General features: G+C 41.4%; 1 protein-coding gene across 4 annotated transcripts in view; it reads right to left on the minus strand.

Annotated features, from left to right (window-relative positions):
* ANK3 (ankyrin 3) overlaps window positions 1-26,205 on the minus strand; it is a 611,274-nt gene that overhangs the window by 112,399 nt on the left and 472,670 nt on the right. For all 4 annotated transcript variants that reach the window (XM_036265485.1, XM_036265481.1, XM_036265484.1 and 1 more), the window contains 7 exons: window positions 23,501-23,698; window positions 17,277-17,375; window positions 13,687-13,785; window positions 13,502-13,600; window positions 12,653-12,748; window positions 8,138-8,210; window positions 7,916-7,978 (listed from right to left, as the gene is read on the minus strand). In XM_036265485.1, coding sequence (XP_036121378.1) covers window positions 7,916-7,978; window positions 8,138-8,210; window positions 12,653-12,748; window positions 13,502-13,600; window positions 13,687-13,785; window positions 17,277-17,375; window positions 23,501-23,698 — 727 coding nt within the window. The remainder of the gene's footprint in view (window positions 1-7,915; window positions 7,979-8,137; window positions 8,211-12,652; window positions 12,749-13,501; window positions 13,601-13,686; window positions 13,786-17,276; window positions 17,376-23,500; window positions 23,699-26,205) is intronic.

The following is a 26,205-nucleotide window of genomic DNA, read 5'->3' on the forward strand; positions in this document are numbered from 1 at the left end:
AAACACAACTACTCGCAGGTCGTCAAACTACAGTCTTGGGCCAAATCCAGCCTGCCCTCCTCTTTCTGTCACTCAGGTGGTGCCACACAGCCACGCCCCTTGGCAGAGGTCCAGCTGCAGAACCGGCTGCGCTGTGCTGCACCGCCTGCTGGTGCTGAGTAGCCTGGCCCGACCACGTGGCCTGAAGACTAAAATATTCACCACATGCCCTGGCCAGTTTGGCTCAGAGGTTAGAGCCTCGGCCCGCGGACCAGAGAGACCTGGGTTTGGTTTCCGCTAAGGGCACATACCCCGATTGTGGTTTGTCCCCGGCCCTGGTGGGGGTTGTTCAGGTGGCAACCACTGGATGTGTCTCTCTCGCATCGATGTTTCTCTCTCTCTCTCTCTTCCTCCCTCTCTCCCTCCTACTCTATCTGAAGATAAATACAAAAAATGCCCTTGGGTGAGGATAGAATAAATAAATAAACAAACAAACTGAAATATTCACCACAGGCCCTTTGCAGAAAGTTGTCCGGCCCCAGAAATTTATGGCCAGTAAACTGAGATGAGCATTAAGAAGAAATCAAATAGCGGGACTGGAGGAGACTGGAAAAGGGGTTGCCAGGGGCCATACAGGACTTAGCAACCACGGAAAGGGACTTTTATTCTAAGTGCAATGTAAAGCCTTGAGAGATTTTTATTTCTTCTCTTTTGGGGATGTATCTGTATTATTTGTTGGGGGGGGGGGGCTACTTTTATCATGAAATACAGCAACCACACAGATGACTTTGTAAAATGTAAATGTACATTTTAACAATTCATTATAAAATAGACACCCGCCAGGTGAGGAAATGAACATCAGCACCTCAGAAGCCTCCCACATCCCCATCCCAGTCCCAGCCTCCTCCACCGTTAATCACTTTCTTTACAATATTCTTTTTCTTGCTAAAAAAAAAACCAAACAAAACCAAAACACCTGCTCTGGCTGGTTTGTCTCAGCAGTTAGAGTGTCGGCCTACAGACCAAAGGGTCATGGGTTCAAGTTCTGGCCAAGGGCACGTACCTGAGTTGCAGGTTCAATCCCTGGCCCCAGTTGGGGTCATGCGGGAGGCAGCCAATCGATGTGTCTTTCTCACATTGATGTTCCTCTCTCTCTTTCCTCCCTTCCACTCTCTCTAAAAATAAAATAAAATTAAAACAAGCAAAAAAACACCTCACAATATACTTTACAATCCTTGCTGATGAATTTTTTCTTTGTATGATCCATAACCCAGCATCTACACTCCTAGGTTTATACCCTACAGAAATGTATTCGTATGTGTACCAGGAAACAGAGACGAGAAGATGCCTAGCAGCTTTGTTTGCAATAGCCCCAAACTGGAAAAAGCCTCATTCCCATTAATAGGAGAATGGATAATTTAATTATGGCATAGGCAGACAATGGAATATTACATAGAAATAAAAACAAACTACGAGTATATGCAACAGCATGAATGAATCTCAAAAACAGAACTCTAAGCTGTGGAGTGTTCTAGGCTGGGGAATGGAACAACATGATGAGGCGTGTGCAAGGCTGCCGAAGACGCCTGCAGAAAGCCGGTCCCCCGGCGACAGCAGAAGCACAGCTCTGCAGAGCGCCTCCTGCAGTCGGTACCCAGGGAGAAATGGCAGGGGTGGATGAGGGTGGTGACCATGGGGGTGCAGAGGAGAGGTTTGTGAGATGTATTCCGGAAGTAGAACTGATGGGACTTGCTGATGGACTGGATATGAGTGGGGTAAAAGAAATGACAGCTAGCCACAGGTTTTGACTTGGGTAATGGACCCAGTTACTGAGACAGAGAAGGGTAGCAAGAGACACTGTTTTGGAGGGGTATGTTTAGGGCATGCTGAGGAAATGTATCTGGGAGAATCTCAGCGGAAACATCAAGGCCATAGCTGAGAAAGGGGATCGTGTGGATGAAAGTCACTAGACAATTCCAATTCCAAAGACAGAATGAACGCCGTCTGAGAATCCAGTCCTTGGTCCCACTCCACGGGCCTTTTTCTTTAGCCGTAAATTCCTTTAAATTCATTTTTCTTTGAGATGCAAGTACGCCTTGGGGGGTAGTCATTATAAAGCTGTTTGTCAATTCAGTACATAGCCTAGAACTGTCTTGGTGGGAAGGGATTTAATGGAGGGAAGAGGGAATATGGCAGGCAAACTTTCTCCATTCTGCCTATTTCCAGCAATCTAGAAAACTATGGTTCCCTGGGGTCTCCCTCCACTCGGATGCAATTGTCCAAACATGTACGGAAGGTCTGCTGTGCGCCAGGCACTACTAGGTTCTGGGGATACAACAGAGACCAAGATGTGGTCTCTGCCTCTGGTATTTCATTCTGACTTTATCGATGAGAGTAGCATGCAGTTATGTCTATTTGAAAGGTCAGTTAGAAGCAGAGAAATTGCAAGCAAAGGGCTAGATGATTTAGGAGGTATTTGTACAATGACATTTCAGGTGAAGAATGATTTCTGCATAACAATGACAACTCCCTGGGGACAAGCTACTCTCCAAGACCTCTTTCCAGAGCTATAAACCTAAAAACATAATTGTCTGATTTATTTACTGGGATGACAAGGAGATTAAGAAAGCAGGACAGCCCCGGGCATTCGGTGAGGAGAGGTCCTACAAGGTAGCTTCCCGGTGGCTTGCTTGAAACCCAGCTTCACATTCCCCGAAGTAATCTCTCCCACTCCTTTGAGGTTCAGATTGTGCCAAGTAAAATTCTAGCCATTCTCCCCTAATTGAGAATACTAGGAAATATTTACTAAAATGACTTGCTTTGGGTTCTTAAAATTTATTCTAAATCATGTTTATATTTATTTCACTTGAACTTGCATCTTGGTCGACATATATATATATATTTTTTTGCCAAGATGGGCACACAAACATGTACCATTTCTCCTATAGTCTCATTAAGTTCTTTAAAAAATAATTCTTACTACCTTGTGATAATTCTGAAGAGCATGATTTGTTTCCTTTCCTAAACCCAATTGAAAAAAAAAATGGAAGAAGTGTAAAAATAGCCCTGGCCAGGTAGTTCAGTTGGTTAGAGCGTCAGCCTGGTAAGGTTGCGGGTTCGATCTCTAGTCAGGGCACATACAAGAAGCAACCAATGAATGCATAACTAAGTGGAACAACAATCAATGTTTCTATCTCTCTCTCTAAAATCAATAAATAAAAATTAAAAAACGAAGTTTAAAAGTACATTCTTGGGTTCTATACATAAGAAATCAGATCATGTTAAGAGTATCAGGGAAAGATACAATCTAAAATCACAGCCCTGGCCGGTTTGGCTCAGCGGTTGGAGTGTCGGCCTGCGGTACAGAGAGACCTGGGTTCGGTTCCTGCTAAGGGCACGTACCTCGGTTGCAGTTTGTCCCCGGCCCTGGTTGGTCGTGCGGGTGGCAGCCACTCGATGTGTCCCTTCACATCGATGTTTCTCTCTCTCTCTCTTCCTCTCTCTCCCTCCCGCTCTATCTGAACAAAAAATGGAAAAATGTCCTCGGGTGAGGATAAAAAATAAAAAATAAAAAATAAATAAAATCACAGATTGTGCCTGGCCCGTGTGGTTCAGTGGTTGAGCGTCGACCCATGACCCAAGGGGTTGCTGGTTCAATTCCCAGTCAGGGCACATGCCCAGGTTGTGGGCCCAGTGGGGGGCATGCAGGAGGCGGCCAATAGATGTTCTCTCTTTTTGATGTTTCTCTCTCTCTCTCCCTCTTCCTTCCTCTCTGTAAAAATCAGCAAATAAAAAAAATAAATAAATAAAATAAAATAAAATGAAATCACAGATGGTCAGATCTGTCTCCTGTCTAGCTCTGCCAGATAAGGGTATCACCTGGTTGGTCAAGAACTGAACATTTATTTGGGTGCTGCTTCCTCAGCAGTTTAATGGAGAGTATGGGCTACATGATATTGACCAAGCCCTTCCAATTCTTTGCAATCTGTGGATGTTAATTCGCTGTGGCTTCTACTCAGCACTGAATTTGGCACCAAGGTGAGCTGAGCATGCCTCTCCTCACCCCTCACGCCACTCTAATATAGGATGAAATTGTATCACCTTATCATATCTCATACTTACTCCTACTTGATAATTACTTCTACCAGATGTGTACTTAGAGTCTTCTTTTTATTTTAATATTTAGTATCTGCATTTGATCCTGAAGAGATCTGGCAGCCCTATCAACTCTCTAAGTGCCTAAGAATTAAATAATTCCTCCCAGCGAGAGTTTGCTCACCCAGTTGTCTCACAAATCTGTTCAGCAGAGTCATATTTCACAGAACTGCCGTTTGGGTTTTTACTTTTCATGGCTTAATTCCATTTCTCATTGTGTCCAGCTATAGTTCTTCGAATATGCTAACTAAAATGACATTTTATCCATTTAAAATTTTTTTACAAAAAAAATTTTACAAAGTACATTTCATAGGAATTTATAATTTAAAAGCAGTTTTGAACTAAAGCTAACTGTAAAATCTCCTGGGAGGGGACCCTGATTGGAAGACAGTTTAAACCTGAATCTTACTTTTCTTTCTCCCTCTCTTCCCTGTCTCTCTCCTATTTTTCTCTCTCTCTTTTTTCCCCCTTCCTTCCTCCCACTTGCTTCTCTCTCTCTCATCTAACATTTTTTCTTTCTTCTAAACTGTAAAACATAAGAATCTAACTGGCACTAGAACCAAGATATTAATGTTGTATGTACATTAATTTTAATGTGTGTAACATATTTTCTGGGAAAGAGGACAGTCGTTCAGATACTTGTACGCCAGTCTAGCCCTCCGGGAACTGTTTACCCCCTCCCTGTACAATGTTTGGGCTTAAAAACCTTTCCAAGATAAGGTTGCCTTATCTCCTTTCTTCTGCTGCCCTGCTTGGTGGAGACCTCATTCTTTGTTCTACCCTGTAACGACTTCATTGTTCCCTACGTCACTGACTGATAACATTGTCTAGACTGTTCTCCTTACTTTTTATTTTTTATTTTTTTGAGAAAGTAATCCAAACATTTTTTTCTCTTATACTAATTTCTCAAAGTGGACCTAAGAAAGAGGAGAAAGAGAAAGAGAAAAAGAAGAGAGACTTCTGTTCTAATAGTCATTCAACTTTTATAATTTTGAATTACAATGATATTTTCCCATATTACAAATGCATCCCTCTTTTCTTTTTTTGAGGAAACACTGACAGCATATATTGCTATTATTTCTATTTGCTTTAAAAAGCTGCTGATACCTTCAACACCCTGCGATACCAGTGTAACGATCTCTTACTAGATCTTGTAGAGAGAGAGTTTCACAACATGTGGTTCCATGGAAATAAACATTTGCCACAGTTCCCAGGGCTTACTGAAACAGGCAGCCCCAAATTCAATGAAAGTGGCCAAGTTCTGGCCAAACTAGCAGGCAAATGAGTCAGAAGTAAAAATTATCATTAAGGTTGTGCGGGCCTTTCAGAATTAACATTTCAAAATGATTTGTTTTGGAGTGTTATAGAAATGCTAGTTTCTGCAGCCAAGAACGGTGTATTGCATGATAGGGAAAATGTGGCTTACTGGAGCTTGTCTAAGCAAAATTTAGGGGTGATAGTTGACAGTAATATTAATATGACTCATATTAAATGTATAGTACAACCTCAAAATATCTTAAGCTTCAATAATCAATTTTTAATACCATCCATGGACAAAGCAATAACTCTTCTACAGTCTGTTGGATTTCACCACATCTAGCATATCGTGGTTAGCTCTGGCCGCCTCCGTTGGAGATGGAGCTCCCTAAGGTACCCCGAAACGTGCCCAGGAGACTGAGTAGGATGGTGAGGGAACAGTGGGAGGAATCGGTGATCATACGCCTAGAGAAAAAAGACTAAGACAAAATAGGGAAAGTGTTTTTAAATATTGAAATGATGATCACATGGGAGAGGCAGATTTTGTTCTAAAGAAAGCCAAATATATCAGAGCCTGAATTGATTTAGAACACTCAACAAATGAAGAATTTTTAAAGTCAGAGTTGTTTACAATGGAATAGGCAGTTTGGGAACCAGGGAATTCCTATCATTTGAGGTATTTGGGAAAAGGAATTCCCAGGCAAAGGGTTCTATGGAGGACATTCCAGCACTAGACGGTTGTTGTTCGGACTGAGTGACCTCCAAGGGATCCCTTTCAATATCAAATTCTACAATAGTATGAAGTCAAAAGCCATTGGAGTCCGACAGTCCACAGACATACCCACAGAGCAAGGGCCAATGTGTTTAAAGAAAGATGGATAAAATGAGAACTAAAATTTTCTTATTAATTTCAAATGACCAACCTGAGATAATCTAAAGGAAATGATTGTCATTTCTAGTTAAACAGCTAGATCAAGTATCTTCAAATTAAGAGTCAGAATTTCTCCTTTTTTTGGAAATTATTTGGTTATCCACATGCATAAGGATATTAAATAGTCCATTCAAACTTGGCTTCTCATCAATGTGGCTATTTTGTTAAAAATTAGCAATTTTTAAGGTTTGTGATTGTCATATTATATTTCACAATAATTTCATTAGAAAAAACACTTTTGATATCATAGGTTGCACGTGTACACATTTACGTGAGAACATTTTTCTTTTATCTTCTGCATATCAGAAATCACTCTGAAAATGTGGTGTAAAAAGGCATTGAAATATAATATGACAGGAGAGCATATTACTCTTAAAGTTCCAAAGGTGATACAAATATCTACTCGGGGACAGAATGCACATAAATATACAGCTGAAGGTCTAGAGAAGAAGAAAGAAAAATGAATAAAGCCTTTAACATTTATCAAAACAACATTTACAAATAATGAGACAGGTCCTTGCATGTCCTTAATGAACACCATGGCATTAGCTCTCTGGGTGTGTGGTCCCCGCCACACACTAACAGTAGGCAGTTATGTTGGACATCAAACAGTTAAAGTGACTTTGGATCAGGTAGACTTTTCCACTACTTAGATTTCCAATGAAATTTGTGCAAATCAAACAAGGAACCAATAATTAAAATAGGGAAGATTACCTAAAGGCAGAGAAAGACTAGCAACCATAAGACTGATCGAAGAGAAAAATACTACATGCGAGATGGCAAATGGAGGGAGCAATAAGATAGAATGTAGTTTTGGAAGTCAAATGATGCAAGAAAGAAACATAAATATAGTATAAATTCTACGAGTAAACGTTTAACCATTTCAACAAAACTCCAAACTCCATGATTTGCCATCTTGATAATATTCATGGTAAAAATGCTAGTTTTCCAATGAGCCTTTTAAAGATGTCATTAATTAATATAATCTCTGATCTGGTCAAATGTATTGATTTTTAAGTAGGGCAGAAGACAAATAGTTTTTTTTTAAGCACATGAAGTATAGCTACAATCATTTGTGTTTTTATTTATTTCATGAAATCAATATTAAAAATTCATATTTTGAAAGTAATTTTTTCAGGTTGAATTTTCATTATTAGCTCAAGATGAAAAGGTGTTTTTAGTACAAAGCTTAGGGAAAATCTTAGAATGGGAAACCAATCCCTTACCTATCAGGATCTCTTCTCTTGCTTATTTAAAAAATAATTTAGCTATAAGCATTAATCACTTTTCCCTTTCAAGATTTTCAGATGTAAACAATAAAAACACCAATTTCCTGCTTAATAGAAAGAAACTAACTCATGTAATTAGTGAACTTGTATTTTCAAGCTGGAAAATGGGTTCAAGAACTGGTTCAGAGAGACTCAAAGAAGACAACCAGTAATACCAGATATGCCTTGTGTTAATGACACATAAATTAATAATCTCGAGATAAATTGAAAAGTTAGTAACTCAAGGAAGTGTTACGTTTCAAAGATAAGAAATGGAAGATAAAGATGGTAGTTAAGTTTCATCACAATAAAAATTTGCAAATACCTTCTTCAACATCTGAGATATATTCGCCATCACTGAGCATTTCAGGGGCGTTGGCTTTACGAACTGCATGATTTAAGTGAACAACGTAAGTGGGTGGAAAATGCATACGCTTGATACTACAACAACACATTTTAATGTTCCTAAAGACATGTTTGCAATATACTTTCTTCAGCAAACAAATACATAGTCACTCAATTATGAACTCAAAGGAGGTTTTCCTACCTTCATCATCAGACATATCAAGAACTTCATTCATCGTTTCTGGAACATTCATTTTGTGCTTCTCTGTGATAGTCTAGTAACAACAACAACAACAAAAAAAGCAGTGACTTTAGTGTGAGGAGAGTACACGATCTAATGAGACTATTTCTTTCATTCTAAGTTATTTGGTTTGTTATCAGTTGCTTGTTCTGAAGCCCCACATATAAAATGACATCACACGTGTCTTTCAGGAGCACTAAGGTCCTCGCCATGTACATGGCAGAGACAAACACAAGGTGAAACCATTTGAGGGACAAGGCACACCACCTTAAAAGACTGAAGTCCCTAATGAGGCTTTTCAAAGGAAAAGAGAAGAAAGATATGGCCTATACTTTTTCAATACTTTTTCCCTGGTTTGATGAACCTGCCACTTCATTCTACTAAGTGTCTAGGCTTAAGAGAAGCCAAATGAACAGCAAGAAAAATGTCTTTACTGCTTGTCAAGCCAGCCATTTATTTTGTCTTCCCCCCTACAGGTACATTTGAATTCCTAAAATAAATCAACATTAAGATCACATAAATTACATAATCTAATGACTACATGTATGAAGAAAACATTTTAGAGGTAACACATTTTGCAAGAACATTTTAACCTCTACAAGACATTGAAAGGACGGGCCAGTGGAGCGCAAAGGCTTACTGTGTTTCTCACTTGCTCTAGTAACTGTTTACCTATCGACTGCATCCATCCAGAGACACTGACAGCGTTACTTGTTAGAAAATGTCAACTTAACGTTTTAGTTTAGAGAGTCCCCTTTTAATTCTGAGCATACAAAAGACTGAGGAACAAAGGAAGATACACACGTAAATAAGGCAACTGGAAAAAAGCTACGCTGTTAAAAATAAGAAAGGGGACAATCTATTTCTTGGAGTAGTTCTTACAATTTTTGGTGAATGTGACTGTGCCCTGTTGTCCTCACTTATTACGGTGAAGTACAGCACTATTCGGTGCCTCTGCTAAAATACTGCAATTGAACATTTTTTAAAATAACATTTTTTATTTATTTATTTATTTTTTTCTTTATTGATTTTAAAGAGCGGAAAGGAGAGGAAGAGAGACAGAAACATCAATGAAAAAGAACATCAACTGGCCGCCTCCTGCATGCCCCTCACTGAGGGTTTGGCCCACGACCTGAACATGTGCCTTGACCGGGAATCGAACTGGCGACCTCTTGGTGCATGGGTCATTGTTCAACCACCAAGCCACACCAGCTGGGCTAACCTTTTTATTTTAGAATAATTTTAGATTTAAAGAAATATTGTAAAGATAGTATAGATAGTTCATTAAGTTTCCCCTATTAATAACATCTTACATTAGTATGGTACATTTATTACGATCAATGAACCAATATGAATATATTACTAATTAAAGTCTATATTCGAATTTTTTTAGTTTCTACCTAATGTCCATTTTTTCTGTGCTAGGATCCCATCTAGGACAGCATATTATCTTTAGTTGTCATTTCTCCTCCTGGCTGCGAGGGTTTCCCAGACTTTCCTTATTAGTGATGACCTTGGCAGTTTTAAGGTGAGCAGGTCAGGTGTTTTACAGAATGTCTCTCAACTGGAATGTGTCTCCTGTTCTTCTCACGATTAGACTGAGGTGATGTGGTTTTGAGAGGAAGACCACAGAGATAAAGTGCCAATTTTATCACATGCCATCAACATGACTGACCGGTGTTGACGGTAACCTTTGCCACCTGGCTGACACAGCGTTTGCCTGGGCTCGCCACTGTCCAGCTACTCTGTCCCCTCCCAGCTCCCTGCCATCCTGTTTTCCTTCGGGAAGAAGTCACCATGTTCAACCCAGACCTCAGCAGTGGGGAATTGTATTCCACCCCCTTAGCGTGAAGTCGTTTGAAAAATTATTTGGAATTCTTCTGCCTGAGGTATTTGTCTCTTCTTCCCTACTTATTCAGTCATTAATTTATCGGTATGGATTCAGGGCCATTTATTTTATACTTTGCAGTATACCCCAATACTATTCATTTATTTTTGCTCAAATTGTGCCAGTTTTCAGCACTGGGGACTCTTTCCATGGATGCCTGTGTCCCTTGGACATATCCCATTATTTTTGTGTGTGTGCTTACTTATTTGGAGGGCACCTCCTCATTCATTCATTCATTCATTCATTCATTCATTCATTTTAGCACTACCAGATGTTCTCAGCTCATCTTGTATATTTCCTACCCTGGTTCTAGCTGGATTCAGCCATTTCTTCAAGAAGCGCTGTTCCCTTTACCAGACAATGGAATTAGGAACATATCTGAGTGACAGATGTACACTGCTCACGGCTACTCAGGGGATCGAGTCTTTTAAACAACGCAATTTAAACAGCTTCACTCCTATTTCTTGAACATCAGCTTCTAGATAGTTTCCTTTGTTGCATCTTTTCATAGGAGCACCATGCACATCATACATGGTGCTCCTATGAAAGACAGTTATTTTTTAAAGGTGCTTTTAAAAACTAAAGTCGGCTTCTGGAGACAATGGGGCCCCAACAACGGGAGTGCAAAGGTCTGCCTCTGGTGGAGACAGCTCCGTGTCTAGTGAGTTTAAGATCCCAGACTCCACCCTGAATGTCGCCAAGCCTCCTGCAAACTGAATGACCTGCAACTGCGACAGCAGGGCAGACAGGGTGGTGTCTCAGCTTGAAACAGTCTCACATACCACAGTGCTGGGCTGTCTTAGGGACTCTTTTGTAATCGGTGTGAGTACTCCACTTGGTGGAGGCCTCATCTCTTTCATTAGGCAACTGATGGTTCCTGTTAGCTCTGTCGTGTGCGAGGAATCTGAGCCTTGAAACCTTCTCCTTCAGAAGGTTTCCGGAGGCTATAACTTGACTTTCTCAGTCTGTAACTTTATTTTCTCCTAAAGCTCTTTTGGTATCAAGGGAACATTTGGAACTTTCTGAACGGGTGACAAAGTCATTTATATCCAATCAAGTAAGATTTGTGTTTTGAACTATTCTATGAGCTTCAATTCTCTAACATTGAAATACTTAAGTCTTAAGATATTTGCTGCCGTGACTTCCAATCTTTTATAGCATGGGGACACGTGGCCACTGCTGACTACCTCGTCCTCCTCCCTCTCATTCCCTACCCTGGAAAGAGCTACATGAGATATCTGTAAACTTAAGATTAATAAATGTTATTTGTTCACATTCTTTTCTTGAGAATTTGTTCACATTCTTTATAACAGCTTTTAAGGTAATGAAATACTCAAGAGGTATGTGAAAGCAACAGGTGGGAATTCATCTCCTACACAAACTATATTTTGAAGTTAGAAATGTGCCTGGAAGGAGGGGTATGGGGGGATAAATGGTGATGGAAGGAGGCTTGACTTGGGGTGGTGAACACACACACAATATACCAATGATGCATAAATTAAAAATATCACCCCAATAAATTCAATCTAAAAAAAGAAAGAAAGGTGCCCTGGTGGATAAGCATCATGTCAGTCCATTAAAGTTATTGTTTTCTCTTTTACGCATTATCAAACTTCTCTCTTGTAATCAACAGGCTTATTACTTAGATTCTAAAGCATAGTCAAATAACTCAATCTGCAGGGTATCTAAAGAGCTCCTCGACTCCTGTATTCTCCATGAAGCTGTGTGTACAAGCTTGCAGATGCTACCTGTGCCGTCTGTCATGTTGGAAGGGAGTAGATGAGAAGAGGAGGCACAGATCATTCCAAGTGCTCCAGAGTCTTACGTTTACCACGTACAGAGTCAATGCAGGTGTGTGTTGAGTCATGTGGTCAGGAATAACTCAAAGAAGCCTCAGATATGGTACACTATCTGCTCTTGATTCCAAAGTTACCAAATCCTGTTGCAGTTTAACCAGAAGGGGTTAAAAGAATGACCTATCCTAGAGGCTGCAGCGTGCAAAGACGTATCTGACGCAATGTGGACTCCTGGTAAATATTCACTTCACATTTAATAAGGCAGTTCGTGTTCCCTAGGAAAACTCCGACAGGTGAACAGAGGGCAAGTGAAAGTGGTGGTGAAAATCGATGATCCTACCTCTAATGTTTTATTTTATAACAATCCAGTTTTTTTATAACAATGACAACAGGGGGTCCCTTATCATTTGTGAGTTAAAATATTTCAAAGAACCAACTTAGAATTTTCAATTTTCTTACATTGCCAAAGGAGGGTGTTAAAACATTTCTGCCTTCATTTCCTTAAAACCGGTAAAAATATTCAAACAAATATATAAATACATTTAGCTTTCTATGGAACTACACACTCTATAGCTACTAAAGCAACCCTGAAAGGGGGATGCATTGTTAGTGTTTTAAAGCTGTCTTCGTATCAGAGATGAGGGTATTGCCAACAACGAGGTGACAACATCTGGAAACACGGCCTGTAGTCTGCGAACAGAGGAAAGATGTTGTGTCTCTAAGAAACCCAGGAAACATCTGCTGCCTAAGGACTGGCCCTCAGGGTTGCCAGGTCTGGAAGCCAGTACTCACCGTGGTGGTAATGGTCTCTTCCGTCACGACCTTCAGGGTGTCCACCACTGAGATGTAGCCAAGCCTCCGGGCAATGGCGAGGGCAGTGTTCCCATTCTGCCAGGAGGGAAAGGTGGACGAAGAATGAGCCAGCATTCCGCCAGTCTCGGTGCCTGGATGCCTCCACATGTCTCACCCCTACAAATCCTAAGGCGAGAGTCTCCCCAGTCCTATCCCATCGTCACATGCAAAACTCTGTTTCATCAGAGACATACCTGGCCCAAAACCCACCTAACCTGTTCCTACTCATACAGCAGAGACTGAGCTGCCACAGACACTATCCAAGAAGTTCTCAACGTCCTAAGGAATCAAGAAAACACACTTCCTCCTAGGCGGCAAGGCAACCAGTCGTTTTTGTTGTTTTTTTTCTTTTGTCCTCACCCAAGGGCATTTTATCCATTTTTTGTTCAGAGAGAGTGGAAGGGAGAGAGAGAGAGAAACATAGACGCGAAAGGGACACAATGACTGACTGCCACCCGCACGACCCAACCAGAGCCGGGGACAAACTGCAACCGAGGTACATGCCCTTAGCGGGACCAAACTCGGGTCTCTCTGGACTGCAGGCCGATGCTCTAACCGCTGAGCCAAACCGGCCAGGGCCAATCAGTTGTTTTTAAGTGGGAAACACTAACTGCAGCTCTCTCCTCTGGACAGCTCACAACAATGCAATTATTGTCCTCTTCCCTTCACTCTGCTGAATGCTGGCTCATGCACGTGCAAAACAACATGGGTGCACAGTGAAGAATGTTAAGAAGATACTAGTGCCCAGGCCCATCTCCTCTATCTTACTGGCTGACCCTTGGCTCTTACCACAGTGAGTTCATTGGGGGAGGCATTGTTCTGAAGCAAGACGTTGATTATGTGTGTATGTCCTTGCTGGGCTGCTTGATGTAATGGCGTGTACCCATTCTGTAGAAGAAAGACGGAAGAGATAACTCACATTTCCTCCGACGCAGGCAATGATTTGGGTGGACACAAAGCAGAAAGGAGTTTACCTTTGTTTTGGCATTAACTTTTGCAGAATGCTGGAGCAGGAAATTAACGATCTTGATGTTTCCATAGTGGCAACCCACGTGTAGTGGGGTGTATCCCATCTGTAATTACATATTTTTTTAAAAGAAACATCCTAAGTACACTTTTAGTAGCAGTTATCCTAAACAGAGGCAACGTTGTTATTTAACTTTTCTTTTGAGCAGACAAAAATAGTTTCTCCTTATAAAAACAAAACAAAAACAAAAAACACCCTGGATAATTCTCAGAGCTAGTCTTAGGTATAAACAATAACACCATCTCACATACCACTAGTTATCCACATCACTTCCCAAAGTGCTCTCTCTTGCATTAGCTAATGTTATTATTGTAACAACTTTTCAAGACAGGGTGGAAAGAGGAAGGACTGAGGGCCTGGACAGACTGATTCTGTGGCTTCTTGTGGAGGGATGAGAAGAGTGTTCTGTGGAAAGACTTGGATGAGAATGTATTGAAAACTATTCTCTAAAAGTGTAAAATCAAGGTTAAACAATGAAGTGGCTAAATGGCCATGCAAGGCAGTAGGTGAGCATCGGGATGCATAACAGAGACCGAAGGAAACAGAAATACTAAGGCTGAAGAGGCTGCTGTGAGTTCAGGTCTGTGGATTTTGAATGTGATCTAGGTACACATGCTCTAGTTAAAGAGTCCTGCCCAGCTCACTACAGTACCACAGTTTAAAAAATCACTGATGTACGCAAAGCAATGGATTGTTTCTCAAATGAATATCAACAGATGCTTGAGGGCTTATAAATTCTATCTATTTAAAAACGCATTATATAACGTGTGTATTTTAGACAATATTTATTTATTTATTTATCCTCACCTGAGGACATTTTTTTTCCATTTTTTGTTCAGATAGAGTGGGAGGGAGAGAGAGAAAAAAACAATGACGTGAAAGGGACACATTGAGTGGCTGTCACCTGCACGACCCAACCAGGGCCCAGGACAAACTGTAACCGAGGTACGTGCCCTTAGCGGGAACTGGACCCGGGCTCTCTGGACTGCAGGCTGATGCTCTAACCGCTGAGCCAAACCGGCCAGGGCTATTTCATTTTTTTTGTTTTGAGAGAGAGAAGAAGCGAGAGGGTGAGGGAGAGGGAAACATCTGTTGGCTGTCTCTTGCTCATCCCCTATCGGGATTGAGCCTGCAACCCGGGCAGATGCCCTGACTGGGAACTGAACTCAACTGAGCCAGGGAGACAATGATTTCTTAAAAATAAGGGTATTCCTGATACTCTTCTAGAGGGACACATTGTAACAGACACCACCACACAATTAAGAGACAAGGAAATGCTTTATGAGGTACATCACTTGTAAAGGTCAGGAAAGACATATACTTCAAAAACATTATAGTAAGTGAAAAATGATTACGGACAGTGCCCTGAGTTGGGCTGGGTTAGGAGGAAACCATAGTAGAAAACTAAGGCTCTTAACTTGAGGGGTCATGTGTGAGAATTGGGAGTGAAGGTGCACAGAACCCCTTCCTCCCCTCCCAGCCATACCCCCTGTCTGCCTTGATTATGTTGAGGCAAAAAAATATTGAGAATCTTAACCCTGTCCATGCCCTCCAGAAGCTTTCATCGAAAAAGGGAGAGGTAACCCAACACAGCGTTTAAGTCTGTGTGTGTACATGTGTGTAAACAAACCCAGGGTGAATACATTTATCATGAGATGGCAAATTTCTGGAGCTTTTAAAAAATGAGATGATTCGAGCAAAATAACAAAAGTAACAAATAACAAACTAGATCCAGTCTTTTTTTCCAAGTTAAAAATTCTTTTACTTTCAAAATGTAAAGTAACAAGAAATCAGCCAGCCACTGCCACAGCCTTTATTGGTTTCTCTGTAAAATGCTCAGCTACCTAGGAAGGCATTCAAGGCTAAGGACAAGGAGCTTTTGTCGAATGCAAGTTTGGGAGGGACAGAGTGAAGGGAGAGCTGAGCAACTCGGCTACCCAATGTGGCCAAGGAGTCTCCGAGGCGCTGGGGGTTTCAGAGCCAAGGGCTCTGCCAAGGGCTAGTCCAGCCAGGAATGATTATATGTGCTTTACTGTTTTTTAATTTGATTGATTTGAGAGAGAGAGAAAGGGAAAGGGAGAGACAGATAGAAACATCAATGAGAGAGCATCGATCAGCTGCCTCCTGCATGCCCCCCACTGGGGACTGGGCCCACCTGGGCATGTGCCCTGACCAGGAATCGAACCAGTGACCTCTTGGTGCGTGGGTCAAGGCTCAATCACTGAGCCACACTGGCCGGGCTGCTTTACTATTTTAACACAGACTTTAAAAAGCTTAAAGGATCTCGCCTGTCAGTCCTCCCTCGGGCAGCTTCTGTCTAACAGAACACAGTGTGTGTGGAGTAGCCACAGCCAGAGAGCCAGAGCAACGTCAGAGGGTGTGTCCTCGGGTCTGCTCCGTCTGTGCCAGTCCCATAAATCCAGCCTGCATTTGAAGTCTGCACACCTTTGAACCTGGCTAATTCCCGGCGATACTTCTATATTAGCAATCTTTTTTGTCTGTCCATACACCTCAGAATCTATATTACACACAAAAATCCCTGTATTCACAACGTAATATTTAATAAGCATTTTTATGCCAAAAATGTGACACACAGAAAGAAGAGTTATATTTTAGAGTAGCTAAAACAAGTTTGACATGAAGAGGTAACAAAATTAAGCAATGAAAGAAAATGTTCAGGAAAATGACATTAATATGAAGTCATATATATATATATTTTAATGTTTTTATTGATTTTTTAGAGAAAGAGGAAGAGATAGAAACATCGATGTGAGAGAGAAACATCAATTGGCTGCCTCCTGCACGCCCCCTATTGAGGATCAAGCCTCAAACCCTGGGCACGTGCCCTGACCAGGGATTGATCTGGAACCTCCCAGTCCATGGCACGATGCTCAATCCACTGAGCCACACTAGCCAGGCATCAAGTCATATCTTTGATGATGACACAGAACATCCATTTTTCTTATCTGAGCTTAAAATTGTGGCATTATGTGAGATTAATCAATATATATTTTTCTTTTTGAAAAGAGCTATTTTGGCGGGGGGTGGGTGGCACGGGGCGGGGGAGCCACAACCACACACACCATAATAAATTTAGCAAGTAGTAACAGTTGATCAAAATCTCATTTATCCTTTTTCATAGATTATGCCTACACAAAGTTAGAGATCAGAAATGACTGCATTTTTAAAAATTTTTTTTTTACATCAGTCACAAAAACTGAGAAAGGTACAAGCTTTTCCACTCTGCCCTTGACGGGGGAACTGCTGTACCACGGACCAGTGGCGTTAACACAGAAAGATGCCGATATGCAGCTGGGAGGAGATACCCGGGCCAGTGAGATAAAAGCATCTGGGACACTAGAATTAGAGACTTTAGTGTCACCAGAATCAGAGACTTTAGTGTCCCTTGTGCAGATATGCATTTGAAGTACTATGTACAAAAGATATGATAGAGGATTCGCTCTTTCCCCACAAAATTGTCCTCGCTTCCACACAGGGGCCACTAAATGACACTTTGTACGGGCACCTCCTTTTTACCTTTGTCTGGGCGTCCACTTGTGCCCCTTGGTTTACGAGGACTTCCGCCACATTCACTCTGTCTTCTTGAGCAGCCAAATGGAGGGGGGTCAGGCCACTCTGCAAAAGAGTCAAAGCACAGTCACTTCACAGGAGGGATGGCAGACGCAGAGGCATGTTTGAGAAGCAATCCATAAATTCCGGGAGAGGAAGCCTAGAATGTCTAGGTTGAAAAATCCTTGAGAATATGTTTGTACACTGGCACGATGACAACCCTGCCATCAACAGGCTTAATGAAAAATTTCAAACACTCAGAAGGGGAGGGAATGCACTGCACTCTGTACCCATCACCGACTCGGCAATTAGCAAAGTTCTCCTGCACTGCTTCACGCATGCCTATGTCCTTTTATTCCCTTCGCACAGTGTTCTAAAGCCAGCCACAGAACAGTATACTATTTCTCCTACATACTTCAGTGTTCATCTTAAATATAAGGCTTCCCCCCCCAAAAAATTATGCAATTTTATTTTATTTTATTAATTAATTTATTTATTTATTCTCACCCTAGGGCATTTTTGCATTTATGTTCAGATAGAGCAGGAGGGAGAAAGGGAGGGCGAGAGAGAGAGAGAAACATTGATGTGAGAGAGACACATTGATTGGTTGCCACCCACATGACCCGGGGACAAACTGCAACTGAGGTACGTGCCCTTAGCAGGAACCGAACCTGGGTCTCCCTGGTCTGCAGTCTGATGCGCTAACTGCTGAGCCAAACTGACCAGGGCCAAAATTATGCAATTTTAATACATTACCAGTGGTATTAGCTTTAGCAAAAAAAAAAAAAGTTACTTATAAATTGAATATTGATATATAACATTTTCTCCGTTAAATATTAATACTCAAAACAGACAAATATTTTCTGTATGTTGTTTCTGAGTAAGAAAGATGGCCTGTGAAATGTAATATAAATGCTATATCATGAGAATTTCTAGGTCATTTAGATGGCGTATGGGTTTAATGAGACTAAATATTTGAAACTGGTGGTACCACAGAATATTTAGACTGCACGGTTATACTAATAGGGAAAAATTACTAAGACTATGCCCTGGTTTAAAAGTCTTTGGTTCTGTGAAGTATTTTTTTCACAAATAATAATTAAGAGAAAGTAAGCTGGTGTACGTTTCCAGATTACTTTCCTTCATCCAGTACGAGCACAGAAGTTAACATCTGTGCAAGGAGAACATTAGCCTGTCCTATTTTTCAGAGAAAAGTACCGAACCAAAAGCAGCATCAGAAAGGGTTCAGGGCCCTCCAGGTCCATGATTTTCAACCCTTTTCATCTCATGGCACAAATAAAGTAATTACTAAAATTCTACGGCACACCAAAAAAATATTTTTTGCCGAGCTGACAAAAAAATAGGTATGATTTTGATTCACACAGGAAGGCTATTGTTATGTTGGCTGTAGTCATGTTTTTATTTGACAATCTGAGGGAAAAGAGGTCAGTGTCTCTGACAAAATAGTCAGGTATTGCATTCTTTAAAATTCTTGCTGCGCACCAGTTGAAAATCGCTGGTCTAGATGCAGCACATTATTTTATTTAAATAATTTTTTTTCTTTCTTTTTTTTTTTTTTTTTAGAGAGAGAGGAAGGGAGAGGGAGAGAGAGACAGAAACACCGATGATAGGGAACATCGACTGGCCACCTCCTGCACGCCCCCCACTGGGGATTTGGCCCACAACCTGGGCATGTGCCCTGAATGGGAATCGAACTGGCAACCTCTTGGTGCATGGGTCAACACTCAACCACTGAGCCACATCAGCCAGAGGGCATATTATTTATTTAGGGGTTGCTATTCTGTCAAACAAATTATGGATTCAGGAAGGGTGATCCACTCTTGACTTTTAATGATGGCTATAGAATCCTGGGGGGTGCTCACTCAAACTGAATGGAGGGGGCGTGAAGAGGACTGATGCATTCACTTGAGTTCCACGCAAAACGGAACTTGAACAATGAAAAGTTCAAGTGAGGGCCCCAGAGGCACCACCCAACATAGACGTCACCATAGAACAACGTTCCATGGTCGACTCTAGAGGAAATGGATATTTTCAACTGTAACGTTCTGTTAAAGGGTCCCGGTCACCTGTTCTAAGTTTGAGATGTTCAGATCTCTGAGGACACCTGACAGGTGGTCAGCACACTTTGGGAAACACGCTCTGGCCCACGCCCCATTCTCTCATGTGCCCTGCCTACGTTCATGCGGCTGCGGACTACCATCTACCTGGGACAGTCGTTCCCAACTGTCTCAAGCTTCCTTCTTCCCCATCTCACAAAGGGCCCCATTGTTACATTATGTGTGCAGCTGCTCTATAAAGAGCATTATAATCCTGCATTTCAACTGTTTTCTTGTCTGTCTTCCTCAAACCTCTATGAGCTTGTTGAGGCAAATATTGTATGTTTAATCGCTGTATAACCAGTGTCGAGTATCTGGTTTGTAATCCATCGACTAATTGATGGAATCAGAGGACAAGAACAAACATCTTTTAGGTAAAACAGAATGTAGTCAATAAAGAAAATTTTATTTTTATATTCATGACAATGGTTAAAAAGATTTTTTAAAAATGTGATGGTTAAAACAGCCCTGTTTAATTTCAGAAGTGATCTGTTCATCTTTTATGGGGTTTCAACCATTTTCCTTTTTTTTAATTCTCACCTGAGGACATTTTTGAGTTTATCTTCAGTTAGAGTAGGAGAGAGAGAGGGAGAAAGAGAAAGAGAGAAACATTGATGTAAGAGAGACACATTGAGTGGTTGCCACCCACATGACCCCAACCGGGGACAGGGACAAACTGCAACCAAGTTACATGCCCCTAGTGGGAACCAAACCCGGGACTCTCTGGATCGCAGGCTGATGCTCTAACCGCTGAGCCAAACCGGCCAGGGTTGTTCTTTTGTTTTTAAATCCTCATTTGAGGATTAGTTTTTACTGATTCTAGAAAGAGAGGAAGGGAGAGAGAGAAGGAAAGAAGGAAGGAAGGGGGGGCAGAGAGGGAGACACACAAAGAGAGAGAGAAACATCAACGTGAGAGCAACATTAATCTGATGCCTCCCATACATGCCCCAACTGGGGATCGAACCCACAAGCCTTTTGGTGTAGGGAAAGACACTCCAATCAACCAAGCCACCCTGCCAGGGCTCGACCACTGTTTGTATTAAAAATGGTACTTACTGGGAACAGAGAGAATACCACGAAGTCAGAATAATAACAGCTCTATTTGGTTTTTAAAAAATACAGCTACTTGTGTTCCGCAAAATCCATGTGGGAAAATAGCAACATCAAAAGCAAAATCAAAGCCAATGAGACACTAGCACTCTAGCAGTAACTCAAGTTCATGGTCTCCTTTACTTAAAATGCTAGGAGTCCGGCTGGTGTGGCTCAGTGGCTGAGCTACGACCCATGCACCAAGAGGTCGCCGGATGGATTCCCAGTCAGGACACATGCCCAGGTTGTGGGCTCAATCTCCAGTGTGGGGCAGGCAGGAGGTGGCCAATGTTCTCTCTCATCAATATTTCTCTCAAATCAATAAAGAAAAAAAAAACTGTTGGGAACTGCTTGTTACTAGTAAGAAAAGAAGTAAAACAATACAGCATTTAGTTCACCATAAATATTCACGAACACTACTTTTTTTGCTACTATTTACTTTTTAGCGAGGACATAAAGTCCAGTGTTAAATGGAAACGTGGGATAGGTAGGTGGGAGGAGAGGAGGGACAGTAACTGATGTTTAAAATTCCGGCAGCTCAGGAAAACTGACAGAAAAACTGTCCGAGTTCCCTTTTAGACAATAAAGTGCTTCTGATAATCTTTTTTCACATCAGGGCTTATTTAATACATTATACAGAAAATGGTAAGTCAGAAGGGAAGCAGAGATTCACAAATGCCGCTGTGCTAGGCAGTTTCTTGGTTCTGTGAAGTTCTTGAAAGTTCCTTCAGTACCATGTGCTAATGGAAGCCAGCTGATCTGTTGTTCAAATATCCTTGGAAGTCTCTCTGCTCATATATATTCAGGAAGGCAACTGGTGGTTTATTATGTATATCTTTTGGTCTTCAGAATTGCCTTATTGATGCCCCGTCTACCAAAGCAAAGTTCTTTCTAAAGTATTTTCAGCCTAAAAATATTTCATGATTCTAAGGTGAATTGAAGCCTGGAGTTATAGATATAAATATATTAATCACTTGACTGGAGAATTTCAAAGACAAGAAAAAGTCAATCACATTGTATTTTGGTATCAAACCTACTGAAGATGTTAACCTGTGAACCAATTGCTACAGTCTATGTGGTCTCTGGGAGAATTAACGAAACATGATATTCTGGGCTCACAAGAGAAAATATACTCTAGCGGATGCCAGAGTGCGCCGCACTTTGAGAGGGCCAGGTTCTCTACCTCATTTAGATAAATTGAATTTTGCAGCAAACTCTTGGAGGGCTGGTTTACCTACCGGTACTGAACCTCAGAATATGCAAACGCTCAAACAAATGTTGATTATAATGATGACTTGAAATTGCTTTGTGATTCCCATTAATGCCGAGACACGCATTCCCAAAAGTGATGCTTAAAGAGATATGAGAAAAATCAAATACACCAGAAAAAAAAAAGAGATGGAAAACATGTTTGCTCTGAAACCATCAAAAAAAGATTTTCAAGATACCTAAACGGTAAGACAGGTTTCCCTGGCCTCTCATGTGAGTCTTTTGGTCTACAGAATTTGTTAAATTACAACCTTGGGGATTCCGATGAGTGCAGAGTAAACTTTTTTCAAAATTGTGCAAAGTCCAAAATGAATATGATTCCTCTTTTCTCCTTAGAAGGTGCTGAATGCCATCAAGTTAATCCTCATGACATCTCAGTGAAGTAAATATTGTCTTTATTTACTGGAGGATGAAACCGAGGCTCAGAGAGCTCATATAACTTGCCCGAACATCACATCTCCAGTAAGAGTCAGATTGAGGATTCAAACCCATGGTGATTACAAAACTCAGGCCACATATATTAAAAATAATCAAATTATTTGTTACTTGTCACCATAAAACTATTCCTATGTTGAAACTCTACTCCACTATCTGAGCTGTAGCTGAGAAATGCCATGGCTGTGCCATCACTAACTGTCGAGGAAAAGCTAAATGTCAGGGAGTCTGGATGATCGAGAACCGGGGTGTATTCTTGCAGGGGGTTGTGTTGTTTGAAGACTTAGAAACCTCTGTCCTGTGTTTTGGGCAGATTTGAGATTCAGGTATTCATAAGTAGTCAAGAAACCTGAATTCTCCGATGTATGAAATGATATTGCAATAGATGTCTCTGATCAATTGTGGGCTGGGATGTTCTTCCCTAATAATGGGAATGTCAAATATGAGGACGGGAGATTGAAGAATTTTGGGAACAGTCTTTGCAAGTTCCTCGGAACTGCCAACTTACATACAAAGTCTGAACACGTAAGCTAACCACCTTTCCAATCTGTCGAATGAGATAGCTACTTTACATTTCTGTTACTAAGATGAGCTCTCTGAAGGGCAGCACTGCTGCCAATTTCTTTCTGTAACCTGGGACTCACACTGGGACAGGCAGGGAGCAGGTGCCCCAAACATGTCCATTTATAACTTCTGACTTGCTTCAATCTGGTGGGGTGACAGTGTTGCTCTCTGAATTAACTTTTTTTTTTTTTTCCCTCACCCGAGGACATTTTTCCATTTTTTGTTCAGATGGAGCGGGAGGGAGAGAGAGGAACAGAGAGAGAGAGAAACATCGATGTGAAGGGACACATTGAGTGGCTGCCACCCGCACGACCAACCAGGGCCGGGGACAAACTGCAACCGAGGTACGTGCCCTTAGTGGGAACCGAACCCGGGTCTCTCGGGACCGCAGGCCGACGCTCTAACTGCTGAACCAAACCGGCCAGGGCTGAATTAACTTTTTAACCACACTTCATGTGTTTAGATAAACTGTGGACTGCATTTTCATGACTATGTGCTACTCAGCTGTATGACTTTGCAATGACTACTGACCATTCTCTTTCTGTTTCAACAGATCGCTCCCAAGTTTCGGTGATGATAAATAACGCTTGGGTGAGCATCTTCTTGTAATATTACACTTGACACATTCTATCAGACCCAGATTTTTCGTGACCTCTTCATGACCTTCCGGGGACGTGAGGTTTTGTTGTGTGCTTTGTGGAGAGAGAAAAAGGTTACCTTATTGCTCAGGTTTACGTTGGCGTTTCTGCTGAGGAGCAGTGACACCATGTCCACGTGTCCTTCCTGAGCTGCGAGATGGACAGATGCAATTCCTTGCCGGGTAACTGCGTTGGCATCAGCACCATATTCCAGCAGAGTTGTCGCTATGTCCATCTGGTTCTTTTTGGCAGCGATGTGCAGTGGAGTATAGCCATTCTGTCAATACAAATCACTTGGTCATGTGTGCGAACAAGATAAAAATGTATTCAGTACGTTTTCAAATAGTATCCTTCCCTTTCTAGTGATTTTTTTTTGATGGTTTAAAAAAAATTATGATTAAACAAGCAAACACTGATAAATCAAATGGTGTCATTAATGTAGCACCCTCATGTCTCCCACATCTCATCAGGGAAAGTATAATCCTTACAAACATGTAATGCAAGAATACCACCAGTTTTGCAAAAGGAATGTTGGGTTCCTTCTTCTAGGTAGTTATGATAGTAGGTGTTCAATAATTATTTGCTTTATTTAAATGGGGGGGAGGGTGAGAGAAAAACCTACTAGGAAACAATAAATAATATGGGCATATTCAGATCCATTATTCCACCTGGAAAATCCCTTTGATGGCCATGTATTGTTCGTAAGTTGAAATTTTTAATTTTCATGGCAGTCGAGATGCTATAATCTACCCCTATCTGATCCTCTGACTGCCTTTCACAAAACTCTAGTCTCTATGCTATGCTTCAGCTGCACCCGTCTCCAAAACATCACACGGCTCATGTTTCTGTCTTGCCTGCTCCACCAAAAATACTCTTCCCCAACATGCCCTCTGGGCCAGCATCTATCAATTAAAGATTCAGTTCAAGGGTCACACCCTCATGAAGTCTTTTACTTCCCCCTCCCCTCCTACACCTGTTCCCCACTTGACTAACTCCAATCAAAGTCCTGGAGATATTGAGTGGCTATCTTAGATATTTAGTAATATTTATTATTTACATATGTGTCTCCTCCTACTAAAATATAAATTTATCAAAGGCACGTATTGTGTTGTATTTATCTCTGTATCTCTAATATCTCACAATGACTGGAGAATCCTCAGAATCTGAATCAAGTTTACTAGCTTTCAGAACATTCTCTGATTCTTCTCTTGGCTGACCCTTAATGCTCAGAGGAACAGGCAACCCAAATTCCTTTGACAAATTATTAATTAGCTGTGCCTCAGGAGTCTTCAGCGTCCTCTACCCTGAGAAAGAAAGGTCCCCTGCCTTAGGGGACCTTGTCCTGGCTCAGAGTCATTTAGCAGAAATGCAAGATTACATTTTGACATGAACATGAATCTGACTATATAAAATATGCCAATAAAAATTAGACTAATTCCTATAGGCATTAGGAATGCCTAATTTAGAGAGGGGAAAAAACCCAGAATTCAAGGATTTATAATTGGGAATATGATCCAACTCCAAACAGCTGATCAGTCACAATCTTTCCAAGTCACGTGGATGCCTCAGAAACAGCACCAAAGGCAGTGGGCGCTGCCCCACTGATTGGACAGCCTACTGCAATGCACTCACATGTTTAAGTCACTGGCATGTCCTAGGACGAGAGCATTTCAGACTTGACAGATACCCTTTCTCTAGTCCATTGTAGAGAGACAACTTAAGCTACTGAGTATCAACCCACGCAAGTGGAAATGCCACTTCCAGACTTTTCTGAAACCAACCTCTGCCAAACAGCATGAGCCCGGGTAGAAGACAATTTTATATCCCTATTTTTAGTTTTGACCTATTGCCATCTGGAAACTCCAGCTGACCTGGGAAGCATTTGGCCTTCTTCGCAGACACACCCTTCAGCGATGGCCTTCAGAAACCAGAGCTTTGGACTGAGTCCAACTCTACAGAGAGTGACAGACAGGAGGGGGTGAGCTGCCACTGCCCCCACCCCTGCACTAAAAGGAAAATTCACAAAGCAGTGCTGGAATAGGACATCTGATTAGTCAATAACTCTAACACCAGCTAATTAGAGTGGTAGACACAAAAGAGTATAGCTTCTTATCACGCACCTTGTCTTTTTACTTTTATTGCTTTTGCTACTGATATAACCTTCAAGTTTGTCACTTCTCAAACCCTGAAGGCACATCAGTATCCTCTGAGATATGACAACCCTCTTGATTACTTCTAATTCCACCAAAAAATCCTAGACCCTAGAAACACGAATCTAGAAAACCTCAGCATCTCTGTAACGCAGGCCAGTTCCAGACACATTACTCTGATCACTCTGGCTTTGCCTGAGCTCCTTGCCTGAGATACAAAGTGGAATATAAAGCAAGAAGAAAACAAATCATGGTGTTATTTAAAACTTTTTTTCTTTATTGATTTTAGAGAGAGAGGAAGGGGGAGAGAGAGAGAAACATCGATGAGCGAGAACATTGACTTGCAGCCTCCTGCACACCCCACATTGGGGATTGGGCTCACAACCTGGGCATGTGCCCGGACTGGGATTTGAACCGGTGACCTCTTGGTGCATGGTCGATGCTCAACCACTGAGCCACACAGGCCAGGCCATGGTGTTATTTTAGAATGGAAAGTTAGTCTTGAAAGACTTAGAAACATTTCAGATCATAAACAAATAGTTCATCTTGAGACCTACAATGGGATTTTCTAAATTTCCTTCATTCTTTCTAATTTCTGGAAAGTACAATGCTTCTTGCTTGCCACACTAAAGGA

The sequence above is a fragment of the Molossus molossus genome, unplaced genomic scaffold (assembly GCF_014108415.1).
Source record: "Molossus molossus isolate mMolMol1 unplaced genomic scaffold, mMolMol1.p scaffold_m16_p_17, whole genome shotgun sequence".
Classification (NCBI taxonomy): domain Eukaryota; kingdom Metazoa; phylum Chordata; class Mammalia; order Chiroptera; family Molossidae; genus Molossus; species Molossus molossus.